The 24839-nt window shown below is 31.4% G+C and overlaps 1 protein-coding gene across 5 annotated transcripts in view; it reads left to right on the plus strand.

The window, feature by feature from the left end:
- LOC126810828 (protein pangolin, isoforms A/H/I/S) overlaps nt 1–24839 on the plus strand; it is a 48599-nt gene that overhangs the window by 14965 nt on the left and 8795 nt on the right. For 4 of the 5 annotated variants that reach the window (XM_050536124.2, XM_050536125.2, XM_050536128.2 and 1 more), the window contains exon 3: nt 11221–11303. In XM_050536124.2, coding sequence (XP_050392081.1) covers nt 11221–11303 — 83 coding nt within the window. Of the gene's footprint in view, nt 1–11220; nt 11304–19117; nt 19684–24839 lie in introns of those variants that run through there. The other variant, XM_050536127.2, reaches the window with a different exon arrangement.

Raw genomic sequence — 24839 nt, forward strand, 5'->3', positions numbered from 1 at the left:
CAGAATATCACATTTTTGTGTAAATCAAAATTATTAACATTATAAATTTTAGTCAATCTATAAGCTTAATACTTTTCATCCTTTCGATTAAAACTTTAATGAGTAGAAAGTTGTTGCTCACTACCTTCTGTTTTTTCCTCGACTATGAATTCAGACAGGTTTAGTATATTACCACTGTCTTGTAAAATAAATTATAACATAAGAAGAGGGTGACTTACATGTACTCATTTGACCAATTGTATACTTTCAATTTGTATTCTGCAATCATTAAGAGGCATGCCAGACAGGTTTAGTATATTACCAGTGTCTTGTAAATAAATTATAACTTCATATACATGTACCTATGTACTAGACATGGTTCACAAAGTTCATTCAAATTTCATGAATGAAAACTGTATCATAATATAAACTTAGGTGCATGTACATGTGTATAATACATGTATATACATGTATGTGTATTTAGAAATTGAATACAGTGGTAAAACTTAGATCTGTTGCATTTAATTTTACTAATATTATATTTTGATCTTTGTATACACATTTGTAACTAGATTAATAAAAAAAATGGGGATCATAATTTGACTGACTAGTTGAAACTTTTTGACTACATAGAATGACTACATAGAAAAATACTTGGTTGTGATTATTGTAGTGTTTTTGATTCATGGTATATTAAATTTCAACTCAAGGTGTGTCATCCTAATCATAATTCTCATAAATTATTACTCATTCTTTTTTTGTTGTGAGATTGTTTTTGACTGAATAGAAAGGTGATCCATCTCTATAAATGAAGAATCTGGTGATTTTTCATGTTATAGCATTAACAATACTATATATTTACTCTAAGGTGTTTCAACCAAGTCAAATTTGTTTGGGTTGACATTGATTGCAGGCGTTGAAGCATGCAATAGAAAATATTATATTATGTAGTTGCTGATAATTTATAGTATGTCACAGGATGGCAAGGACTTAAAGAGTGAAATACGGCCTAGTTCTGATGAATTCTAAACCTGATACATGAGGTAGTTATTAGTGAAAGATGACACCTCGCCTTTGATCACTCAACCGGAAAGCCTCCATCAAAGAAAGCTGGCCATTTTATCTTGAATTGCAATAATTGTCCACCAAAATGCTAGTTTCTTTAATTTGCTTTTCACCAGACAAGTGTTTAGTAACAACCCTTATGAAAATCTGTTCTATATATCAATGGTTGTTAGGTATTCTTTACCTTATATAATTATTATTTATTTTTCGATCTATATATATGATAATCCAAGATCGTTAAAATTGTATAAGCTTTTATTATGTGAATACAGTTATATTATAAAAACTCAAGCCAGTCATAGCTTCAAAACTATCTGTCATTATTGATAAGTTTTAACAGATGTTGTACAACAGGCAGTGTATGCATACTATTTTTGAACACCTATTACCACTTCTCAATATTTAAGAAGTTTGACTAATAATTTTGTTATGTTTTGTATTCTACTTGTTTGAGTTAAAAGCAGGTGGAAATGTTACTGCCTGGGCAAAATTAGACATGTAGCACCTTGCCATGGTGTATGGCTGCTTTCTTTAGCCCAATTGGTGCAAAAAAGTAGGAATTTATTTATCCCAATTTCATTTCCTAATTAAAATGCTGATTATGTAAAGATTGGGGTATGAATGTAAATCAGGTTACATGTTAAGTAGTTCAACTAACGTCTTATTTAGACAATAGCTGGGCTGTGTTGTTAAATAAGTAGTCGAGTCAAGTAAGAAACTTTGTGACACTGTCAATCGTACAATGGTTGTGAGTAAGTCTATTTGTGGACCGTTTGGCCCAGGTGGTGAATGATAGACAGGATTAAGTTCATGACTGCTCATAAAAGAAGGCAGATTATCCCCAGCTTATATATAATAGAACATTCTCTTACTCCAATATATATGGCCAATTCATTAGTACCTATCTACGATAAGAATATTATCACCCTGCCACCTTTGTCTGTGCACATTTTAATAAAGGTTCGAATCGTTAATATTATTTGACATTAAATTTTTAGATGAATCAGTGTTTTGACAGAAGCATGATTCAGATTGGTTTTCCATATCAGATGTATGACTATTAATTATGGTATTCTTCACGATTTACAATAGTAATGCTGTAACCATAGGAAAATTTATAAAAAAAAAAATATACCTTGTCTGTCAATTTTACAGCACCCCTGACAACACTTCCCACCCTCCTCGTTGCTCTGAGCTAGTTATGGCCCTGTTATAAACCCTATGATGTCCTATCTCTGCATGACAAAAATATACTACATGTATATTATTATGGCCATCGACAAGCTTTTTTTGTTTACAAACCTCTAAATTTCTCAAGTAAGCTTACAGCATTTAAAAACTCTATTATTGAAAGTATATTTGGTATCCTAGAATGCATATCTTACTTTGTGCATGACACTCTTCGCTACGTTTAGCAATGGATTTGATGTGGATTTTAGAAGGCAAAGTTACTGTAGTATACTTGAATAGTGATAAATATGTGATAATAATGATAATTTTAGTTTTCGATTCTTTTCACTAATATTTGAAATATGGGTTTGGTTTATTTGATTGTGATTATTAAACAAATTGTGTTGAATGTTTTATCTACATTACTTGCCTTGAATATTGAAATACTTGAAAAGACGATGGAGTGACTCTTAAAATACGAGTTACATAATCCGGTAATCCGATCGCTGAGGTTATAACAACTTACTGTAAGCCTTTGAAATCAGGAGATGCGGAAATAAGCACTGATTGACAGAGACGGAATGTCAGTTACTTATGACATAATTAACATGAAATTAACTTAATTGTCATATCTTAGATTGATTGTTGGATAAGAATTTAGGGAGGTGGGCCAAAAATTTCTTAATTTGTTATATATTTGAATTGGTATTTTGATATTTGATTTGTTGGATAAGAAAATGAAAGTAGAACATTAAGAGTATGTAAAGAATAGACTAAAACACTTAAAATTATTTTCATTTTTATAAAATCAAAAAAAAAAAAATGGTGAAAGTGCTTTGACATTAAAATATATATCATGCATATGTTGTTGTATGCATAAATCTTTTGTTTTCTTTTGTCTGTAGGTGTCAAAACATCCATTGTTGTAAACTGACATGCCGTTGTCATTTATCATATCTTTTAGTGCTGTCGTTATTTACATAATTAAAATGGAATGAGTGAAATGGCTGTATATATGATGATGCATAGTGTTGATATTGTATTTCTGTGCATGCTAGATGTTAATGTGTTAAAAGTACTTCCGTGGTTAGGAAGGAACTAAGTTTCAAGTGATAACAACCCTCCATTAGAGTGAATGATTTCCTATGGATTTTTAATCAAAGCCTAATGTTGTTTGTATTTATAGTTAAGCAAAGTGAAACCACTTCACAATTAGTTTTAATTACTAATTATTATAAAAAATGCTCCTAATCTATTTTTATTATGTTTTTACGTCAACCACTTTTTATTTTATTATTATATTTTCCTGTGGTAGGACTGTTATGTTAAAAATATACTCTAAAACTTCAAAACATACAAAAAACCAGAACACTTGGCATTTTGCAAATGATTTGTTTTCACTTTTTTAATTTTCGTAATTCAGGTTTTATGGTGCAGACGCTAAAAAAAAAAAGATTATATGGGTCTGTCATGAGTATTGTTGAAAAAATGTTTTAGAAACGATACAATCGGGAGATAAAAGATAGGATTGGTTTACAGTGTAACATGTCAGTAATAACATCTAGGAGTGACGACCATGACAACACTATCAGTTGTGCATAATAGTAGGGACATGATTTTAGTTTAAATAAATGAGAACTCGGATCATATCCTTTCCCCCTCTATGCCATTATGCTATTATAGTAATTAATTACTAGCTTCTCTTTATGCATATTAGTTAATTAATATCCTTGTCTTTGATGTTGAACCTGTTGTCATTACTATAAGCCGAAAACACCAGATTAAGGACATGGGGTGTCTTTTAAAGCCTCTCATTTTTATAATACACTTTACAAAATGCTAATAACATAACTATGATAAACCCCCTACTTGACACACACTACAAGGATAGCTTTTATTTTAACTCAAGGAAGCATATTTCTTGGTTTTTGTGAATCATACAGGTATATTTTCAATCCCATATTATGAATGTCAAGAAACAATATTTAGCAATGTGTCAAGTGTCTATCTAAACCAAATCTCCATTATTCATGGTTCAATGAACGAATAAAGTACAGCTACATAGTTTTCAAATAAGATTTTTTACATGAAAGCTTCTTGATACACTTTTATTAGCTTTAAATATTTTGATATCAACAAATGATAGGCCCATTGATTATTAAAAAACAGCAAAAACTGCTTTATAAATTCAAATTTGAAAAAAAGAAAAGAAAATTTGTTTTCATTTTGTAGTAAATTGTTGTTGGCTTAGAAAGAAAACAGAGAGTCTGAAATTAAAGAAAATGTCAATAGGTTTTTGTGTGGCTTTAAACCACATAAAAAGGGGAAAGAAAGAGAGGAAAGAATTTATCACAATGTTTATTGTACATAGATATACTGTATTTAAAAAGCCCATTTATACATAAAGAGGAAAGAATATATCACAGTGTGTAATGTCAGATACATAATATACATTATTTAAAGTCAATTTATATGTAAATATATTGATTTCCATTTCTACATTTAAAATAGTTGATGCACATGTTACAATAAATATACTGATGATAGTGTAAATACTAACAAGTTTTATGCAAAAAGGTTTGTATTTCTAGAACACCAAATATCACTTCTATTTTAATACTATAATAATAATAAAAGTTCACATACAATGTCGGTAATCTACTTGTAAATATATATATAAATGTATCATACTATAGACTTCATGTTTATAATCTTTGTACAAGGAGAATGATCTAATTTGATCAGAAATTGATATCATAATTTACAGCTCATAATATGGACAACATGCCCTATTTATATTTTGTCTGAAAGCCTGTATCTGTTTTGTCATTAACCCACTGTATAGGTGAACCTTGGTTATAGGTAAAGAAAACTAGAGTTACGAAATATGGTCTTAATTATTATTCAGTTTAAAGTAGCAATATTGATATTAATTTATTAAATCAAACCACATCCATTCCTTGACATTTGTTTACAATGATGTTGGAGCGAGATAAACAATAGAAAATAAAAAGTTAAGAGATTTTTTTTTTTTTTAGGTATTGGGATTTATAACGATATTGTATTGAGTATTGGGTATATTTAGTACAATCTTCAGATGTTTACAGGGTTAATATTGACTAACTAAATATTGTTGATAGAGTGAATATACTATATCCTGGCTTTGTGGCTTTTACTTTTTATAGTTGACTGATTGACTGTAATCAATAGTTGGATTAATATCATGTCAATCTTATCAAGGGAAATAAACCGATCATCATTTAGTCTATTATATAGTCTACCAGGATATAGAAAATATATCACCTTCCTAAAATAATCACAGCTTGATGGAATAATATTACTGTGATTTTATATTATTTGATTTAAACTAGATGGAGTTGATAACTGCATTAATAAATTTTTGATAATCCTTTGTTTAGTAAATTGTAGGCTTAAAAATATTATTGAGTATTTTTCTGTTTTTTTTTTTTTTGAATATGTCATTTTAAAGAATGTTAAATTTTACTAGAAAAACAAAAAACACATAAAATATTTGTGACATTACTGATGACATCTAGTTATGATTTGTCAGTGTTGGAAGTTTTATAAAGTAATTTTGGTCATAAGGTACTAAATAAAGCAGTGATTTATTGTAAAACAAAACCATGACAAACTGCGCAAAAGCCTATGATTTGTATCTGATTATGACATCATTCAGTGACAGGTTGTGAAAACACCTTAAATATTCTTTATCACCAGAATTTTTAAAAAAAAATTAAAACTCTTGGCTTAAAACCTTTGATTTGCTATGATTATAATAGATTTAAATAGTGGTATAATACAGGGAGAGCATGTATTAGTTGTATTATTAATTAAAGATAAACATGGTGCATACAGGTAACTAGAGGGAGGCAATCATACAATATGTTAGTGAGAAGCTAAGGTAGATTAGACTGGTAATTAGTCTACCTGTTTAGAACTCGGGTCACCTGGTACTGTGAGACGCAGGCAGGTTCCATTTAAAAGGAGAAACTTGAGCTCACTGGCCGCGGTATTCCTTTGATCTCTAGTCAAGCTGAATATAGCAACTAGCATCCCATCAGTCTTACTTCATTCTTTGTTTTACTTATATCCGCCATTACTCACTTTAAATAACAAATACACTTCACTACTTAATGTTGTAAATACAATGAAGTGTTTGTTAATTCATCTATTGTCAATATATACTAAGGTTTCTGTAGATATGTTAATTTGGTCTATATCATAGATACACTAGAAAAATATATTTGAATAAAATATTGTTTAACGCAAAGTTTACTATTTGTAGTATCAATCTTGCTGGTTAAAAAGATCTATTTGGAAAATTTATTATTAAAAGCATAAATAAAACATAAAAACATTATTTAAAAACATACATTACATGAATAAAGGAATTGCATACAATATTTTACCAATTATAGATTTAATGTATTTTTGTAAACTATTGTAATTTCAAAGAGGTTCAAATTAATTATATCCTATCTAATTCTAAAATTTCTTTAAATTATAAAAATCAATGCTCTTCATTTATTCAGAAATTTAATTGTATAAGTTTACTTCTGAATGAAAATTTGTTTTAGATGTCCTAATGGAATGATGTTTTGTTATGGAGAAGTAACCAGCTTAAATTTGATTAATATTTAGTTTTCAATAGCCGGGTAGGACCATAGTCACCATCTTGACAAGTTCAAAGCGATCTGTATTGACGGATAGTGAAAATTATTAATCTTGTATATTTTTTGTCAAAACATGATTTACACAAGTGTTTGGTTGAAAAAGAAAAACTCAACGAAAATCAATGTTGGCAATTATTAGAAGTGCTAAACTGAAAACAATTCAACTTTCTTTGATAGTGTTCCGTGCGTAGAGTGAACAAGAGAGAATCAAAAATGGCCATCTGAGAGATTGTAGATACAGCTTTCAGTAGACTTGCAGGTATTGATACTTTCAAAACACATCGTTGACTAAAGTGTGTACCCAACAAATGATAATTGAAGAGCTTCTTCTAAAGGCAAGATAATCTTGGGTATTCTATGTGCAGCAAGCAGATTGCCATCAAACAAAGACATGCTCAAGATTGGAGAGGTAGTCTTTGTGAAGTTGACCTGGTTACGTTCTTATTTGACACCAGTCAAATAGGCAGGCTAGAAGACGATAACAAATAGCACAATAAAAAGGATTAGAGGGTATTGAGAGACCACAGATCACGCCTTGTTCTACACCCACTTTTCTAGACACTTTTTATTCAATCTATTCTATACACCATATGCTTATCATACCTTACCTATTATATCTACCTTATACTCACCATTCATTTTATCTATTAGACTATAGACACTTGACAGGTAATGCTGTCATATAGTTATTAAATTACACTCTACTATTTTTTTGTCATTTATATTTAATTATGATATTAAAGATAGCCTTACAATTTAATGAAATATTTCACCCAAGATTTATGAAATAGCCTTTTTTCCTGTTAGAATTATTATCATTTAATTTTATTTATACTTGTAATAACTTTTCACAGATTGATTTAAGACAAAATAATACCTAAAAATATACGATTTTTCACTTCAAAATTCTGTTATTAATAATAAATCAAGTGCATTTCTCCCTGTAGTTTGCCACTTCCATATCTCCCTGCGTTATATTTTAGTGTAATATTTTAGTTTTCCTTATGTACATCTAACTAATGTTTTAGTTAGCATCCTTTTTTACATCTAATTAGACTGGATATAAATAATCTTGCAGGATGCATATCTGCTATACAATATTTTAATTTGCCACATGCATATTTTCTATGTACTAGTACAGTTTGCTACATGCATAATGCATATATCTCCAACATGGTTATAATAATTTAGTTTGAATCTTTTGAAGAAAGAAACCTCCATCCACCACAATTAGTAGGGCTAATATATTTAGTGTGTCACTTGAAGTTTCCATGAGATTAGCCATCATCTATTTTTGTGTTATCTCAACTCCTTGATGTCATGTTAATTATGACTTTAACATGCTTGAATGATGTCCTACAAGGAAGATACATATTATTCTGCGTGAAAAAAATGGACAGATCCGAATGCTAATAATTAATTATCAAGATGCAGACTTGACAACAGAACTTAAATGCATGTATCTTTGTTATGATATACTGAAGTAGAAAATGTGTTTGTAGATGATTAAAAATCTTTAACATATAAATTAAATTATGATGTTAAAAATGTTGTAGGATAGGTTTATTTATGAGCTGGGAAGTAAACCATCTGTGTTGTTTATGGTTACTGTTAAGCAACATGGTTGAAAAGATTGTTATTTATAATATTGATGTATCATTTTTCACCTGAAGAAAATATGGTCATTCATCCTTCCATTAAACCATCAATAGCAGACAAAAGATCATTTCAAAAATAGTAATATTCTTAAAGATTTGACAAAAAACAATGACCTGTGGCTATGTGCGTGTTATTCTATATTTAATAAGGACATAAAGAATAATTCAGTGGATCAATACTTTGTTATGCTTGACAAACTACTGATTATGTTTTTATTAAGAAATTGAAAATACTAAGGGTACTGCTTTTATTAAGACTAATTATTATTATTAGCAATTATCTCAACATATGTTTTTTGTGCTCGTAAATTTCATATTGTTAGTTTTTTACCCTGAAATATTTATCAGAAGACAGTTCCTCTTTCTGCATCAAGTGAAGCAAACACTTTATTTTCATCAAATATCCGATTTGAATTAAATTATTGAAATGTTAGATAAACTCTTAGGATCATTATTAGGCATGTAGAGAAAGTTCTATTTATAAACAACAACTCACTGTATACATTGTCAATGCCCTTAAAGTTTGTAAGAGATCTAGTGAAATATGACAGTTTTGAATTTAAAAAAATCCTGCGAGATTAGCGATTGGTATTGACGTAACGGTAGTTGATGATATTGTGAACTGAGTAATTGAAATGTCCCCCACCAGACATATTGATGGTGTCAGTCCTGATGAGCATACGCTTTTGTTACACAATGAAATAGGCTCAAGGGAAAAAACAAATTGAAGAAAATGAGCCGAAGTATATCAATGACGTTTACCTCTTGCTAGTTTATGTAAAGCCATTTCATTAAGGTAATAGGTAAAAGCGAGAAGATTAATAGACAGCTTTTGACGTAATCAGTGCCACAGACAGCTACATATAATAAAAGTAGAAGGTAAAAAAAATGGCTGAAATGATGAAGTTGATGTCAGCTTATGACAAAAATACCCCTATACATTTTACATACACAGTATATAATACAAAGTTGAACATCTTAAAATAGATTTTCTCGCTTTATCAATTTTGTCCCTCCCAAAACATTCTTAAAACAAAATATATCAATGGCAGTAAACAAAAACTAAACAGAGTTTTTCAATTGTGTACAGAGCAAAACATTATAGATATTTTGATATGTCAGGCAAAATAGCCGATTTTTAAAAAAAAATTCCTGCTTTTTTAATATGATTACTATTAAGAGAAAATCTAAATGTGGGGATTGTATGTTGACTGCGCAGATTAATGTTTTATTACCTGTAGCCATATTGTTCTAGGTTTTTATGTACATTCTTCCATTTTCCTTTCCATTTTTGAAATCTTGCGTTTGTTGGTTAATTTTGTTTCATTTGTAACATTCCAACCTAAAATGGGAAATACTATTCAGATTGGAATTTTACCTAAAATCTGGGTCGGCCATTGTTTGGATAACTTGAAATAATTACTCTCATTCTCTAAAAGTGGCCCATGTCAATCTCTGAAAACATTGCCAAGAAAAAACCTTCAGAGTTCCGTATTGCAAATTGAATGAAGAGTTGATCATTTAAATCTGGACTCTTTTTTTTCTAGCAATCGAGTGAAAGTGAACATTGAATGAGACAGGCGTGTATGGAGGCCACACGTTAGCGCCATGTATTTTTACGATGGAAGGCAGCATTGATTCACTTTAACTGTGTTTGATATTGATTGGAGTATTGCGTTAGCGATTGTTGTATAACGTGTGCTCTGACGAGATGATTGCTATGATAACAGTATTGACTTCGTTGTGGCACTGTTCAATGGAGTGTGAAAGACTTGCAGCCACCATTACTGAAAAGACATACTATGTTATTTTCCAGTAACTGGGCAATATTTAGGTTCAATTTTCATCTATATAGTAAATATAAGTCCACAATTACTGTCTTATTCATAAAAATATTGTCATTTAATTTTATTTGTAGTTTTTAAATGTGGTTCTTGAGATATCAAACAAATAGATACTGGTTTTCTGTATGTGATAGCTTGTCAAGATTTTATTTTAATTTCAATGACTATCAAGTGCAATACAATTTATTTTAATGCCACAAAAAACATCTTGATTATATTCAAGCTTAACAGAGTTACCTCCCTTACATTATCTATTAACTTTACTGTCTGTCAGTGAGTCATAGGCATGACACAAAATATATAGAAGAAATTGATTTGTTTTTTTTTAGGAGGAATTCAGATGTCTTTTTCCTTCCTTTGCACTTGATTAAATTAAATGAATAAGAAAGCCATTGGCATTTTTTATTTAAATGGTGCGAAATGTCTGTATTCTATCAATCATGTATATCGTAAAGCAATCTTAAAGACTGTTTGATTGCTTTGTAATGGATTGTATTGTTCATGTAGTGTGATGCTGTTACAGACAAAAAGACTAAAGAGAATCATATGCTATTATCTATATACTATAAATATATGATATATTCAATCATATATGGAATGTTATCAATATATTCATAACACTATTGGAGACCATTATTCCACCGAATCACATGCCATAGTATAGTATTTTTTTTATATAATGGCTGCAATTATTAAATGGGGAACTAGTTAAGCAATGTTATTGTTTAATAATGAAAAAAATTATTGCTAATTCCCAATAGTATTTATTTAGTTATTTGAAATTTTACATCTTCATTTTAATTTTTTCAGATAAAGGGGGATCTGTTCAGCCACATGGACCCATGGGCTTCTTTATGCCCCATTTTCCAGCCTATCCAAATGGTGCTAGTATGGTAAGTAATTTTCCAAATGGCTAGAGATGTTGAGATGAAAAAATATTTTATCTGATCAATATGCTACCGTTCATGCATGTTAAAGATGGGACCCAATATTTGTACTTGCATTGTTCAAAAAATCCAAAAATTTGTATATGCCCCATTGAAATGTTTATACCTTTGTCCATCTGTGTGCCCAACATTAACAATTTCTTGCGAACACTCTACAAGCTACATTTATCACAAACTCGTGTTGTATACTGTTCTTGATCAATCTGTCACAGCCATGGTCCTTGATCACTTTGAAAGATCTTGTGGACCCTCTAGTGGCTAAAGTTATAATCTGATTGATTTTAAATTTATATACAGTGTTTATGGGACAAAGAATGCTATTCAACAATTTCAGATAACTTGAACAGTTTGAAGAGCGCTTGGCTCTATTTTTTGAAACCTTAAAATATACAAAAATAGGTCTAAAAGCACATTTGAATGTAATATGAATGTATATAAAACAAATTATATTAAATTTTTAAAATATTATTAATTTCTAATCAGTTATGTTCGGTAATATACGTGAACAGTTCAAATTAAACGACAGTTTGTAAATAAGTAGTTACTAATAATTACTTCCGCATTGTCTTGTACTAGGATATGTTTTTCTTTGTTCATTACAAATGAAGCCCAAAATCATAGAATACACAGATTTAAGTATCTTTTAAATTCCCCCCCCCCTGACCTACAAAAAGAATATATCTTGCATGTAAGTAAACTAGAGGAATTGCTCTAACAAGGGAGGTAAGAAGAAATAGATTTTCTTACCACTTTAAGCAACATGTATATTAAATTATAAATCAGATTTTATTGAATCGTATCATGTACTACATTAAAATAGTGTTATTCACAAATAATAGTTAATATAGATCTCTTAAATCAAAAACCGGGGTTTAAAATGGATATGAATATGATCAAATGTTAAAACTATGTATTTAACTATTAAATCATGCAGAAATGCCTCAAATAAAGATTTTCAAAACATGGTATTTTAGTCTCACCTAGGCCCTTTCCTCAATATTGATTTGTTGACTTGCATCAGGCCCTGTGTCCACCTATCTGGTTAGTCAAGGTATCATTAAAATTAAATGACGAGGGTAAATATATCCAAAATTGTCCAAGCAATATGTTTTCAAATTAGTGCCAGGTTTATTCAAATGAATTCTTTGGTGAAAACTTTTTAAATAATTATTGATATTTTGAAACATTTATTTATGTTTTAAACATTTATTTATGTTTTAAACATTTATTTATGTTTTAAACATTTCAAATAAATGTTTAGCATTGTGATAATTACTATTTGTTAATGTGGTTGACTTTGGAGAAGATGGGGGTGTCTCTTCTACTAGAAGAGAGGCTACATTTGTCAGTCAAAACCGACACAGTGAAATTGACCAACACAAATGTATCTGTCAATCAATTTACTAACTATACTATACAGGATGTTTCTGAGAATTACAGCTTAAAACAGTATAGACACAACCCAGGTTGTGTGAAAGGTTAAAAATATTGGTTTACAAATTCAAAGTACTAAAGAATGATTTATCTTCCCTTAAAAATTGTCCAAACATTGGAGTGTGAGCACATTTTGATATTAAGAATATAATTGAATGATTATCTTATATTAAACATACATTATGCAAGAGCTATTTATCTGTCTATTGCAGGTCTTTCTTTAGGCCTGAAATATTATCTAAATTATTAATTAGACATTAATTAACCAATCCAGACCATAATCAACTCTCGATGGCATCGCTAGCCTGCGATCTTCAGTGGATTATGAACCGATTTACTGCATAACTTTCCTTCACGATTTAATGATTAAATGGATAATCAAGACTATGCTGTTTATCGTATTGACTTTAGTAATGATGATCGAAGCTAGGCGGAAATTTCAATCGCTTCATTCTCGGTTCATAGTAAATCAATTTGAATGAAATTTTCAGCAAATTGCCTGTACGTTATCTAGTTTTTAACTATAGTGAGAACTGCCAACTCGTTATCTAATCTCCCATAATGTATCTTTAATTTAGGGAAACATTTCGTTTTAATTTGCCTGCATATATATTAATTGCTCTTACATGTGTATTCCCAAATGAAAAATGCAACTTTTTCTTAAAAAGTAATAACTAAGTCCCTTTTGTGATGTCTAGTTATATACCTTGACAACATCATATAAATAATATATATTAGTTTATGATTTCATTTTACACCTTTTACACATTACCACACAAAAACAGCCTTTTATTTACTTATATGCATGTGATAAATATTAGTGTGTGTTGCCTTTATCTTATGTGTCGGTGACACCAGTGAGAAGTGTCAGAATTGTGGCACTCTGTCACTAGTGTCACTCTAATTTCACTTGGTAACTGTCTGACAGGACAACCTTGATGCTATAAAAAATATTTTAAGATAATTAGTTACTATGTAAAGAAAGATTCGTACTAATTTCTAGAATACCTGTCGTCATGCGCAAGACCTATCTCTACTTGAGCTATGCATTTATTTATTAACACTAACAAGTTGTTCAGTGGGGTAATAAGAATGTTTCTCATTTTAATTCAAGACACACTGATTCGACACATCCTACTCATATAGCAAGCTGTATTTTAACTGCTGCCTGGGCAATATTCTCAATCACACTGCACACTTCAAATAGAATAATTATTTTTTGTGCGAATGAAAAAGGACCAAAGTACAAGTTTCGAAAATATTTAATCATTTAATTTTGCCCTAACCTTAAAAACACGGCTAAAGTGTCTGAGGCGTAAATATTACATCAAGACTAATCTTTCATTGAAAAACTTATGCACGAAGTAATATCGGAATGGCAAGTACATGTTACATATAGTATTTCTGATCGATTTTTCAGTTTATATGGGTTGAATGTCCCCTTATTTAAACCAAAGTAACGCTTTATGGGAATTTATACACTTTAAATGGTACATTATTTAAAGATGGGTTCCCAGAAAAGTATTTATCGGGTGGTTCTTTCCAATAAAAGTATGGCAATTTTGGTATGAAAAGTAGAGATATCCAATCTCACTAGAAAAATACTGGATTCCCCGAAAAACACTCATGGAGCGTATACAGGACAAAAATGTAAGGGTTCCCCTAATCAACAGCCCGACGATTAGGAACTTCTGCACACGTGATGTCAAAGGTCACAAGCGAACATTGATCGCTTGATGTACAAGTTGATAAACTTTATGAAGAGTTAGTAGTACAATATTTTCTGAGATAAAAAGACGCGGGTAGTGGATAATCTGAGAATTTAATTAGGATTCGATATTTGTAATAAATAGTAAGCGTTTAAAGACAACATCGTCTTATATATGCAATGAATTCTCCTCTGACACCCAAGACGTGACGTAAACATGGTTTGATCGAATTTTAATAGCAGGGCATTCCTTCGCAATTACAATGTTTTAGAAGGATTTGAAGCATAATTATGACAAATTAATTAGTTTGAATATGTTTTTGGTCCATATATACCATTAAATCACCCAGTTTGTACGCGGGAACCCATCTTTAATATAGTTTCTGTGCATCATTTGCATTTTTCTGGAAATGTAAAATATTCTACAGCTACATGTAAATGTACACTAAAATGTACTCAGATTGATTATTTGCCACTGATCTGATGCAGTCAGATAAATAAGAGGTCCATCAAAAAAGACTAGCCAAGATTAAGGCGCAGCTGACGTTTGACTGTATCCTGTTTATATCGTCTGCATTGGAGGCCGCATGTTGACAGATTTTTAGTTCATCTACCTTTGTAATACTGAATGGAATTTTTAGACGGATTGTCCTTTAATGATTCAACTTTCACAATATTGTAGTTTCTAAGGGATTATACAATCCCTCAAATGAAGTCTAGAGGCTTCAAGGTCTTAAGCTAAAGTAGTGTATGATTGCCAAAGTAGTGAAATTTAATCAATTAAAAGCTCTTTCATTATGATTTCAGTATAACAATCTTTCATGTTCTATAAACCATTTACTGCTACGATTGTTTACAACCTTACACCATTCAGAAATGTTGTTAAAAATCATTATATGATTCATTTTGTGCTTTTGTTGTGTTCATCCTTATCTTATTATACTGTTTTCATTTTGTTTTTAAAAAGATAGATTTCCCAGCAGTAAAAGCATGAGGGAAATTTTGCCCGGACTACGGCACTACGGCCAACTCTTATACTGAATTCCAACTGTCAAGGGATCTTTAACGTGCACGTCAATGTTTACAAGGGACGTCGTTTGGTTTTTTTTGTCCCATCTGAACAAATAGACAGCTGTCCTTTTCAGGACCTCCGTTCTGCATCACTGACAAGGGGGAACCAAGCCGGAAAATGTGGATGAACTTTCTCGGCCAATGCAGGGATCAAACACTCGACCTCCAGCCTAGCGAGCCACCGTCTTACCCATTTAGCCACTGTGACACCCCAAGCACACCATTAAGGTTGTAACATTAAAATTAGGACTTTGAGTAACACAAAAGTAGAAATTTATATAGGTAAACATCATTTGAACATCCATAAGTCGGGAAGTAATTGTCAAAAACTTTTATGAACAAGTAAACAGTATCTTTGACTGCCAGAGATTTTATAAGATTTTATACGGGTGAAAAGTCTTAAAAAAATATGCAATAATAAAAAAAAAATTTTTTTGTCTTAAAATAGCACTTTGAAGTAGTTTTAATGAGAGTTCACAAGATTTTACAAAGTTAGCAAGGACAATATACAATCATATGTAAAAGTGAGCATACAAAAATGGATTAATTGACATTAAATAAACAGTTGTGCTTTAATTTTAGTGAAACGAAGAAGCCTATTGAATTTCAGCAATTTCCGTTCATTACGTCTAGAGTTATGGCCCTTGTTTCACTTCATTGAACCTTGTGAACGCTCTAACGCCAAAAGTTATCATCCGATCTTTGTGAAATTTATATGCATTATCTAAATTAGTGAAACAAAGAAGCCTGTTGAATTTCAGCAATTTCCGTTTATTAGGCTGACCTTAAAAATATCTTTGTTTCACCAAACCCGACCCACAATCGAGGAGAAGGGTCGGTAGGTCGGTTTTTTTTTCAGATTTTTTTTTAAAGTCAGAGAAATCAATACAGAAAACTTATTAGCTGTATACTACAGATTCATTAATTTTGTTTAATGAATTTGGGGTCTGACGTAAAAAGTAACGAACTGAAAGTTTTTATTAAACTTATTAAACATTCGTCTTCTTTATTGGCAAACAAATCAATGACATCGGGATTTTTCGTGATGCCCGACTCGCACACAATTTGCCACGAACTTGAAGTGTGAAACTCCTTCAACACGTTTTTAACGATAGTGCGGGTTGTGCCTTCATTTTTCTCGAAAACGGATATTGAAAATATCGTCGTCATGTTTAAAACTACGCACCACAGACATAGAGGCAGAATCATTTCGTGGGAATGGACGTGTATTCGTCTGCAACCATTTTGTTGAGAAGCGACACCTATGACGCTTTCGTCTTGATCAACCAGTTTCAATAATGAATCAAACCATAGCCATAGTAAAGGGAAATAACTCTCATGATATATTTCAGGTTGACACACAAAATAAAATAAAAAGATCTTGGAAAAGTGCAATAAAATAATTTAAGTCGGGGGTGGTTTTAGTTAGTCGGTCGCGTTAGGCGAAACAAAGATATTTTTAAGGTCAGCCTTACGTCTAGCGTTATGACCCTTGTTTCACTTTATTGAACCTTGTGAACGCTTCCAAAGTTGAGGCCCTTGTTTTAGTTTGTAAAACCTTGTGAACCCTCAAACGACAAAAATTATAATCTGATCTGTATGGAACTGTCTTGTAAAAGCCCTCAATTACCTACAAAGGAATAAATATGCGACAACCCTTGTTGACCGCTACGACGATTTCGCTGCTGTGGGCTTATGTTTCGTTGCCTGGCAACCTATCCTTTCCATCTTTATAGTATTGTAATTTGTTGAATCCACTTTGTATCATTTTGTACACATCTTGTTTTGAAAATATTACTAGTTATAACAACAGAGGATGCTTGGCAACTATTATGCCTCTTCTCAGCCATGAATTTTTTTTTTTAAGCCCAACTGCTGTTAAATTGTAGCTAAATGTACATATAGACATATCCCTGGGCATTGGTAGGAATTGGCATCTTCATTTTCCTTTCATTTTCATTGATATAAAGAACAATAATTTATGATGCATTATATTTAAATTATTTATCAGTATTATTATCTGTATTATGCATTGTGTTAGTTGTCAAATATATGTTATCATAATGGGGTGTCATATTATTATTGACAGATGTATCAATAGATAGTCTCAAACATTAGTCATCAATAACTTGGCATAATAAAATACAGTTTCAGAAAAGAAGAGGCTCTGAAAAGGTTTTGTGACTGTTTCAGGTTTTCATAATTTAATTAAAGTAGAAGTTATTAAATCTAATATATAAAACAAAATCCAAATATGTTAGATGTTCTATAGTCAGTTAAGGTAAGATGAGTATAATCTTGCCATGCACAAAATTACAAATATGCAAATGCTTTTGAAAATAGTAATATCTGTTGTATTTAAACAAATCAGTGACCATTGTACTAAGATTGCTACTCTCATCATTAGCTATGTTTGAGCAAATCTTATGCAAGAGACAGTGTATGCTAAATAAGTATAGAACACTTGATGCCACTTCTTGTCTATTTGGAAAGTTCATATCTTTACAAGAATATTCATACTTTCAAATACAAGGAGGTATATATTTCTTTAAATGGGCATATTATGTAAGTGCTAAATTTGTCTATTGCATGTATTTCTTTGGGTCTGTTATATGAATTATTAATTAAGACTTTTATTAACATGACAAGACAATAATCAACTCTTGATGCCATTGTATGGCTCCGATTCTAAGTAGATTAGAACGGTTCAGCCATTTAATGATTTAATTTAAAAATGGAGAAGTGAGGCTAAGACTCGAATGATCGGTACAGTGGATACGGTCAATGCACACATCTTGTCAAAACTATAACCATTGATAACTTAGCTCAAAATAAAGTAATTTGAATGTAATTTTCAATACATGTATATTCATTTTGCATTATCTATTTTTGAGGTTGCGTGGGGTCATACAATCGACTTTTGACCCCATGACATCAGACATTGATTAATCAATCAGCCCTAGTTCTAGGGGTTTACCCACAGTTCCGTTCAGAGCATGCCAAGAACTCGAGCAACAGACCGTTTCATTGGCTAATTTCTCAATTCAGCTAGAACGCCTGTTATATAACAACTCTTCCAGATCCTAGTGTAGTAAAGACAAGTTAAACAAAATTTTGAACTATAAAAAACGAAACGAAATAGGATCTGTGTTTCAATCAGATTGATTTTACAAATGATATTGTATAACTTTAATTGGTTGTTTTAAGAGAAACTATAACTTTAATTAACTGTCATCAAAGTATCAAAACATATATTTATGTGATTTAATTTCTGGCAAATAAAATAATTTGTGATTAGATTATTAAGTATTTGGTATAAAGTATGACGGCTTGTTGAATGAATTGTGTTACCTGGTTGTTTAATGACAGAGACTGTGTAAACGTTACCAGGGAATGTCCGCTATCTTCATTGATTCACACAAATTGGATAGTAATACCTTAAGGCATATCCCACACTAAGCACTTCATTGATAAAATGCGGAGCATCCACTTTGCTGTGTAAAGGGGGGAAGCATGTACGATACTGGAAATGAACCTTTATTTAGTCATAACATAAATGCTGTAGACGTAATTTTGTTAAACTGTGAATATCAGAACATTATTGATAAGGAAACTACTTTTGCATATTGAAAGAGCACGGGTAGTGAATTGTATAGGATCACCATTATAACAGGGCCTATAGATCAAACCGTGAAGAAGGGCAAAGCTCAGTCTCAAACAGATATATAAGAAGTGCAAATTTAGATGTAAGAGTTGTTAGTGAGAGAAGGCAGGCAGACGGGTTCAAAGGTTTAAGCTAATGTGTAGGATCCTATCGGACTAGAGTTTGAAGAGATCGTCTGCTAGAGGCTCTTCTACTGGCAAGCTGTCAAGTGTCATAGCTTAGCAACTGACATGATATATTACCTAGGCCGCCATTGGGGGTCAGGCATCTCACACTCCCCGCTCAGGGGCTTCAGTGAAAACAATGATACTGTGAGTAGGAGGGATGTGGAAACCAACTACTTCAAAGAAAACATGTGTTCTACCTGTAACGGTTTAGTCCCGGTGGACAAAATGCCCGTGTGTTGCCTCTGGCCGGAGGCATGTACGTTAGGATGTGTATTCGATCTGGTAAGAATTAACCTTATCATAATTTTGAAAAATAATAATAAGCTTACTTAATTGGTTATAATAATAAGAAAACAACAACAATGTTCTGAATACCAAAAATTAGTCCGGTTTGTTAAAAAAAAAAAAAATTAACTTAAGATTTAAGAAAATAGTCAGGCAGTCAGCTGAAAACTTTTAATATAAATATATTTTTTACTTTGCAAATTTTGGACAAAAATACAATTTTATGAAATCTTAAATTGTTGGATTATGTTGTTATCAAGTCTTATTCTTTACTGATTGAAATTTCATTGGTTATTAACTAGTAATTAATAGTCTCTTTGACCTGGGGTCATACTAGGTAACTGTGACTTTATTAGTGATCTTTGATTTGACAGGATCATGGTGATTAGACTGTCAATAATTACACCTGTTGTATAATATTATGTCATTGATTCCTTTATCTGACAGCTTAGTTAAATATGTCTTAAATACATATTAAATACACCTTTAAGGATTTCCAATTTTCTTGTTATACATTGCCAACTTGAAATCCTGTTTTTGATAAATATTTTCTCTTATAAATTTTTTCACTTGACATTTGGAGATTTTTTTTTGAAAATCTTAATCTAGGAAATTTTGAAATTTTATGAAGTGCACATGAAATCTTTTGTCGATATTCTGATTTATTTTCATAAGAAAAAAAACTTTTTAACTGATAGTTGTGAAGAAAATACTGTCAGAAAAATATATAGAAAAAAGCGTGTGAGGCTCTATCAGGGATGTTTTTGTATTAAGAACCACCCATTGATATGTTATTGTAGAAAATCAGTTTGCCTTATGTATAAAGAGTTTTTGATAAGATTCCTATACTTTAAATGGGCTTTTATCTGATATCCTATTGCTAGACTAAAGTAATTCAGAGAGTTTGGCCTCACAAATTCAGGTACAGTTCATATTTTCAACCTTACTTGCTTGTTCCCCTGCAGTCATTTGGTTTGATGGACGTGTGTCACAATGGAAGAGTCTATTTTGTAGGGTAGCTAGTTAGCTGTTATCTGTAATCGTAGCTTGATACCCTAATGATAAGACACTATAACTGCACTAGTTTGCATCCTAATTACCTTAATAGCTCATAGTTTTACATAAAGTGATTAATCTTCTCCTTTGGCGGTAATATTTGGGTCAGAATGGTGCCAAACTATCATGGCTTCTCACCTATGGTGAGACTGACCCAAGTGCCAGCAAAATTTTCATTTTTGTCATGCTCTGTAAAGCTGACACGAAACATCAATATCCATAGCTAGGTGATTAATGATCATGTAACCAAACAAAAACTCAACAATTTGAGGCGGCTGCTCCTAGTAAATTCAGTCCTATCTATTACTGCCGTCAAATAACTTTTATGTAGCGGAACTCGGTTGAATTGTATAAGGGATAAATGAGAGAGCACCTGGGTCGGGCTAGTTATAAGAGCTACCTTTAGAAACTTGAGCGGGAGTGGAATGATAGTATATATTTCCACAAAACAATTTCTTTAGGTCTTATTCTGACACTTTTAGGTGACAACTTTGTGAGGTAATCCCACACCTTTCATGTGAAAATAAAACTGTTGAAATATTACCTACATGGTTGTGTTGTTTTGATGAGAAATCCTGATGACATATTCAATAGATCGTTTTTGTGCTGCCCCCATTATTTTTTTTTAAAAAAAAAAACCCAAAAAACAAATCCCACAGTTCCTAAACTTGTTCTTAACCCCACAACTACATCAGTGAAAGCGGTTGTTTTACTGCTATTTCATAATATTAACTAACTTGCAACATTTCAATCATATGGTACAAGTTTTATCTATCACAAAATACATTAGCGCTCACACAAATATTCGTTATTTGTATTCAAATAGTTTGTCATGGCTATTTGAATAGATTTTTTAGAATTCATTATTCAATGTCAATTCCAAATTCCAAAAAATTAAATTTATTCAGTTTTTGTCCCCTGTATGAAATATGTAGTAATATTGATCAATGAAATGAACCAATTTTAAAAATAAACAGACATGGAAAGTGGTAAAAACACACCAAAAATAATGCAAACACTGATAAGTTAAATTTAAACTGATATTGAAATAGGATTAGAAAAATCAAATCATACAATCACATTTCTTGTGACATAATCGCGAAAATCAATGACCCTAAACTTTTAATTGTTTTTGGTGCGGTTTTTGCAAACAAATTCTAACACTGAAATTTCGGTATTGACAACAGTCCGAGTCATCGTTATTTTCTAGAACATTGTTCAGTAATTAAACGCCCAATGTGCCATTTTCATTTTTGCTAAAATATCACATTTCTCATGGCTTAATACATGTTAAATTATTTAACATTTAATTAGGAAATCAAAATCAAAATGCCAACCTTAGAAAATCGCCTGTCTTGGATTCAATCAGATTTAAACTTAACCCATCAGAGGGCAGCGTCTTGTTACGCTCGAACAGCATAGATACAATTTATCGTAACTTTGTAAATACTGATATTACCATTAAACTTTCACAGTACCAGTATTGTAGTTTACAAGGGATTCCTATGGTGTGAAATGTTAAACATGTTAGGAAATATATGATAAACATGTTACCATTACAATGCATGTATTCATTTCATAACATTCTGTGTATCCCCAAGGCATATCCAGGGGACCTAATTCTAATAAGGGTAGGTGGTAAATGTGGGTCATATGGAAAAACGCAGAGCATTTCCCAGATTATGTAACAGTTTAAAATGCTTGAAGTGATGCCAAAAATAAAGTTTTATGTATAATATACTGGATCAATCCACAAAATTGTCTAATTACGTCAGCTAGTATTTTTTAAAAGGAATTCCAGATAGCATGACACTGTCTACAACAATCGACCTGTTATAATATAATAGTGCCCCGTTCAGGTGCAAAGTCATACTTTGGTAATTTAGTTTATTACTGATATTTTATAATCATATGTGTACATATTTCTAGGGCAAGGTAGCCAATATTGCCTATCAATTCATTATTCAAAGCATGATTTGGTGGAATCCATGTGGATTCGGATTACAGAAGCGAATTCGAAGATTCAAAAGTATGTTTAGTTTTGCCAACGTCAAAGAAATGGAAACTTTTATATTCCGATATTCATATGTATAAATATAACTTAAGGCTATTTGTATAGCTATGAATAATAATTTTATTACATGATTTGCTGATTGGTCTTGGGTAACTATGGTAAGAGTGACAGGTTACAGTAGTTAGTTACTGAAGTAACCTAGTAACCAGTTCTGGAAATAACGATTTTAGTTGTACCTGATGAAATGTCAGGCACAACTGAACTAGAACCTAACATTCTGAACTTGACGTGTGCAACATGTCTTATGGATATCAAGAAACACACTGAAAAAAAAAAAAAAAAAAAACTAGAGAAAAAATGACAGGCAGCAAAGAAATATTGGCTGACAAAGCCTGAATTTGTTCCAGACATTGTCAGTGACAGGTACCTTATTTTCAGTTTCAGACTTGCTAGTAACTAATTTGCTAGTAACAGGGATTTTTTAGGGATGGGGGTTGGGGGTAATTCATACTTTCTCAGTATCTATCGTTAGAAATATTCAATGGCTGTTTTAATCAATAATTAATCCATGATAACATATTGTAGGAATAGGTAAAAACATTATTGATGAAGCTAAATTTATGTTTATATTTTAGACGTCAAAGGCAAAAAGAAATTTGGGTGGATCTGAAATTTTTTTAGGACTACATATTTAGAACTAAATGTCATTATTGTGGTTAATTTTGTAGGTTTACGGAAATTCAAACACCTTGAACGCCTACATGTTCATAGAAAAAAATAATACAAAGTATGTTGATAAAACTTTAAGAAGTCTGTCGTGGGTGCTATGCAAATTTTTGACATGGATATCAGCATTTGTTTGTTGACAACATGTGACATGTTTAAAGTAGTAAAATAGCAGTTGTCGTCTGTTAGTTGTCAATGAACTGAAGGGTGTAATATTGATATTACAGTCCCACTATCATTGGTTTTTACTCAGTCAAAACTTCTTCCATGATCGTATAAATAAAATTGATTAAGCGAAAACCTCACTAGAACTGTAATGCCGTTAGCTCAGTAAATATTAACTCCCTGTAAGGAAAGCGATTTCTCAAGCTGTCAAAAAGACCAGTGTTTGTATAGATGGCAAGCAATACATTCTAAGTGGCAGAATGTTTAAAAGTATTGTTGAATTCACAAAGATTTTATTTCATGCAAGTGCTTTGTAGATTAGGATATTGGATGTAAACCTTGTCTACACAGCATTTCTGCTCCCCTCCAAATCTGGAGAATGTTGGAATTGCTGGAAGTGAATGGTAACTTACTTTAAAAGGAAAGTTAGATGTCCGTAGACGTTTCCAGAACATAAACAAAAAAAAATAATAGTTATATAAGTTTCAGACATGATTTTTTCCCGCTTTAAAGCGATTTTTTTCAGTCAGTTCTGATTTTTGACAACACTCTTGTTACCATATTGTTCTGCCCATGACCCCCCCCCCCCCCCCCCCCCGAGATTTTTTTCACAGCTAAACGGCTAAAATCATGGCTGAAGTTTATACTACTAAACTTCATACTAAATGCTGTTTCAAGACAAACAGAATACAACAAAATGAAATACTGGAACCCAAGAAAACAACATCCATTATCTTAGGTTACAGGTTGCGAATAATGAGTTCAAGCAGAATATATTTTTTCTCTTATATAAAACTAGCTTTACTGACTATTGGGAATAGCACCATGATTTTCTCTTTGATCTCTGAAATGTTCCATACTCTTTTTCATTACTGTCTTTAATCCGCAAGGATTTAATTGGAACAGTGATTTCTCGGGAGCTTCTATGTAATCAAGTTACAGTATCAATTAGTGATTATAGTAGTCGCTATATGGTCTTTAAATTGATGCTAGCTTGCATCATGTACATTTAGCCTTTGATCTCGACAACAATAACTGCACAGTCAGTTTATAATATCACAAGTCATATTCCTCACAAGGGCAAATTGTGATTAAATGAAATGAAGGGAAAATTACCTGCTTTTACCAACTAATCGTTCGGTATTAATTGGCAAATTATGGACAGGGCTACCTTTATCTATCTCTTTCATCC

This window comes from Patella vulgata, chromosome 2 (assembly GCF_932274485.2).
Source record: "Patella vulgata chromosome 2, xgPatVulg1.2, whole genome shotgun sequence".
Lineage (NCBI taxonomy): Eukaryota > Metazoa > Mollusca > Gastropoda > Patellidae > Patella > Patella vulgata.